The following is a 4,386-nucleotide window of genomic DNA, read 5'->3' as shown; positions in this document are numbered from 1 at the left end:
AACAGTGACAGATGGTTAAAAATTAAAAAAATAAAATAAAATAAAAAAAATTTTGTTATTTGATTGGAGTGAATTTTTTTATCTTCAATAGGCTAAAAAATCGACCCATTATTCACATTGTTCAAATTTTCTGTATTATATAAACCTAATCACATTCTGACAATAACTCACCGAATTTGACAAGCTAATATTAATAAAATGTATTTAACTCAATAATCTTCACGTTCTTTTGCACATAGTAATTTTGATTCATCTTTAAAATTTTTTTGATATTATAATTTCAAATAAATTAAATAATTTTAGAATTTTTTTATTAAATTAAATCATTTATGATTTAAATTTTATTATCGTTATTTAATTTTACGTACGTGTTAATTTACATTTTTTTATTTTACATAAAATCTCAATTTTTTTCCAAATGGCTACTATTACTCTAAAAGGAAAAAACAAACAACAGAATTATAGTTTCTCTTTTATAAATGTAGACGGGCGTAAAATATATCGATACGCAAATTTAAAAAAGATCAGAGGCGAAAACAATAGACAAAAATATAAAAGGAAATTATACATGAACATAGCCTCCCAGTGGGATCATTGAATCTGCGCCAAATAATGAATCGTCCAAATTGACGTATTAAATTTGCAAATTACTTGTCACCTTTATTTTTGACTTTTTGCGCCAAGAGTTCATTACTGATGGAAAAGTTCCAAAAACGCAATCCTCAAAATTGAAAGTGTCGTGGGGCTGATGCTAATGTGCTATAGAAAAATAGCAAGTGCGATATTTTTTAAGAAATGACAAACTATTGGAGATAATAACTAATAAAGAAAATAATAAGTTATGAATTTTAAATTTTCTATCTTTTAAAAAGAAAAACATAATCCATTTAATAAGTAAAAAAAATTAACCTGATTAATAAGTTAATTTTTTAAAATTTGAATCATCTATATAAAATATAATAAAATAAAGAACTAAAATTTATTTAGTTAATGAAAATGCAGCATCCTTTATTTAATAATTTTTTTTTTAAATTGCGAATGAATTATAATTTAAATGACGTAGTCTCCATACTTAATTAAAAATTGTGGGTTCGAGTCTCTCTATTAAAATTTTATATCTTTCACATTTTTTATATACTTTTAAAATATTAAAAATTATTACTTTTATTATTTAATTTGAACAAGTATGCTAAAGACACATATGTAAACTAATTAGAGTAAATCCCCATAATAGTCCCTGACATTGACACCGTGTACCAAAATCGTTCCTGAGATTTCAATTGCACCAATTATGTGCCTGAGATTGGAAAAATTGTCCCATAGTAGTCTTTTTGACTCGTTTTTCATTAACGACGCGTTGACGTGGCTTGATGACGTAGACATTTGGTGACACGTGTCACCTCATGATTTGGCCACGTGCAACGGTATGATGACGTGTCGGTCAACGACACGTGGCATGCTGACGTGGATTAGTATGCCACATGTCACAATGCTATTTTGCCACGTGTCAGGGACTACTATGATGCAATTTTTCTAATTTCAGGGACGTAATTGGTGCAATTAGAGTCTTATGGACGATTTTGGTGCACGACGTCAGGGACCACTATAAAAATTTACTCAAACTACTTAATTTCTGTGATAAATCTAGGAAAAAAAATAATCTTAAGTAAATTTTGAATGTACAATTTATTCACTTTTATAATTATAAAATCTCATTGATTAATTATTGATTTTTTTCTATTGCGTTGCTTCTATCAAAGAAACAGGTCAGAGGATTGTAGATTGACTAGATTGTTTAATTCAAACTAATATTTTCTTCTTCCGATAGTTACTATAAGATTTTGCTTATACATCGTGATGACATATGCCGTGACCGAAACTAAGGTGACGTAAGCATACTCTTGTGTGTCTCAACACACACATACAAATTAAAGCAGCGAACATTCAATTTCTCACACGAAAGAAGGAGGAAAAAAATGGTGAGCATTCAATCTCATCACACAATCATTCCTTCCAATCCAACCCCAAACGAAAAACTATTTTCCCTCTGCGAGCAAATCAAGCTTCGCACTCACGCTCCTCTTCTCTATGCATATAACAAATCGACTGTCAATAACGATGTCCTTGTTGGCACCTTCACCACCTCTCTCAGCAAGGCTTTGTCAATCTACTACCCGCTGGCGGGTAGGTTGAGCTTAATCGACGGTTCGAGATGGGAGATCATTTGCAACGCCAAAGGAGCGTTGCTAATCGAAGCTGTTTGCAACGGGAAGAGCATGCACGATTTCTGTGGTGACGATTTTGTCCCTACCGGTTTAGTTTCGCAGCTAATTCCAAACATTGATTATGGTACTCCCGTTTCCGAGACGCCTCTTTTGGCGGTGCAAATCACGCGCTTTAATTGCGGCGGTTTCACCATCGGTGTCGCCCTGTGTCGTGCCGCCATTGATGGAACAGCAACCATGCGATTCATGAACACGTGGGCTAAGTTAGCCAAAGGAGAATCTTTGGATCCATATGATCAATTCCCATGCTATGATCCAAGTTTGTTAAACTCACGCACTTTGATGCATAATTCGAAGAAGGTTTTGAATGATCATTCAGAAGAAATATTCGGAACTCCACCTCCATGGTTAGGTACATTGAGAAAAGACTCCAGAGTTGTCGTTGAAGTTGTCAAACTCACAAAAGAACAGGTCAAGAAACTCAAAATGAAAGCCGCAATTAATAACGGTAAGACTCCGTTTTCGAGTTTCGAGGTCATTTCGGGGCTTTTATGGAGGTGTGTCACCAAAGCGCGATACCAAGGAAATGGTGACCAACCAACAAGGTTGATCACTTTGGTTAATTGTCGTAACCGTCTGAAACCACCACTTCCTAATGCTTACGCAGGAAATGCAGTATTTCCGACGGTTACAACAACTTGTTCCTTCACTTACCTAATGCAAAATCCTCTGAGTTCTGCAGTAGAAAAAGTGAAGGAGGCGATAGCGCAGGTGGACGACGAGTTCGTGAGAAATGCACTTGTTTATATTGGTAATGCTAAGGACATGGATTTGGTGAGGTATAACATTCACTACCCGGCGAAGAGTGTGCATAAGGGAGGGTTCAAGGGTAACCCAAACCTGTTTGTTGTGAGTTGGATGAATTTCTCGTATAATGAAGCGAATTTCGGGTTCGGGGAACCGGTTCATTTTGGACCCGGGTTCATGGATTCTGAAGGGAAGGCTTTCATCACGAACAATGCTAGTGGTGATGGATTCAATGTGGCTATTGCTTTGGACTCATCTCACATCGATGCTTTCAAGAAATTCTTTTTTGGCGAAATTGAAGAGGTGTTTCCTATTTCCAAATTGTGATGGTGTAGAAGCCTAACTTGGGAGCTTCTTTCAAAGAAATATCAGGACTTGTCAAATCATAATAGGTTGATGCATCAGGAAGATTGATTTTTAGTGGATTCATTTATTTGAGAAAGAAAATTGCCAACCTTGTCCGTGGGTTTTGTGTGTTGATTAAGACTTATATTTTTACATATATTTAATTATATTAGGTGTATAAAAAAATCAACTAATAAAATATTTATTAAAATATAAAATGTATATTAAAAATAATTTTAAATTAATATATATATTCATCCATAAATACACAATATATGATCGATATTTAGTGTTTATATATTATTTTGAATATTTAATATTAAAATTTACATTAGCAACAAATTTTTTATTAATTTTCATAGATAAGTGATAGATATTATTATTGGTGACAGAATGAATGATGAATAATTTATGATGGTTACTTAAGATAATATAAACTCAAAATAATTCACAATATATATTTTCTACACACTATTTTTTTTCCGTCAAATTACATTAAGTGAGGCTCGTACTCAAAACTTTTCAGCAGAAAAAGAAAAAGAATTCTAAGCTACGGCTCATTGGCTGTTAGTATTTCAAAATGCAATTATTCCTCTTAAATGAGTTATTTGGTTCATTTCTTAATTTATTTGAGGTTTATTCGGATCCAAAAATGAATTCAATATATTTTGTTAATGATTAAGTCTTTTTGACCACTTGTTCAAATTTGAACTAAATTCGGTACATTTGTGAATTAACTGAGGTTCACTTAATACTGCTGTTAAGTATTGACCGAATTTTTTATTTCTTAATTTTCTCAGATGCCATCATTAAATAATTTCGGTTCACTTCTTAGTTTATTTGAGATTCATTTGAATCTAGAAAAAAATACAATTTGTTTTTGTTGATGATTGAGTCTTTTTTACTACTTGTTCAAATCTGAACTAATTTCGGTTCATTTGTGAATTAACTGAGGTTTACTTGATGCTATTGTTAAGTATTGACCAAATTTTTTATTCTTTAATTTTTT

The 4,386-nt window shown here is 32.4% G+C and overlaps 1 protein-coding gene across 1 annotated transcript; it reads left to right on the top strand.

The window, feature by feature from the left end:
* Positions 1–1,959: 1,959 nt before the first annotated feature.
* On the top strand, positions 1,960–3,479 carry LOC107604983 (hydroxycinnamoyl-CoA:piscidic acid hydroxycinnamoyltransferase). Its single transcript, XM_016306712.3, has one exon. It carries the CDS (start codon positions 1,977–1,979, stop codon positions 3,357–3,359), a length of 1,383 nt encoding a protein of 460 aa, XP_016162198.1. The 5' UTR covers positions 1,960–1,976; the 3' UTR covers positions 3,360–3,479.
* The last annotated feature ends 907 nt before the right edge of the window (positions 3,480–4,386 follow it).

Source organism: Arachis ipaensis, chromosome B6, assembly GCF_059453495.1.
Source record: "Arachis ipaensis isolate K30076 ecotype BB chromosome B6, ASM5945349v1, whole genome shotgun sequence".
NCBI lineage: Eukaryota > Viridiplantae > Streptophyta > Magnoliopsida > Fabales > Fabaceae > Arachis > Arachis ipaensis.
Note: the sequence above shows the minus strand (reverse complement) of the source record. Positions and strands in the feature narration are given on the sequence as shown.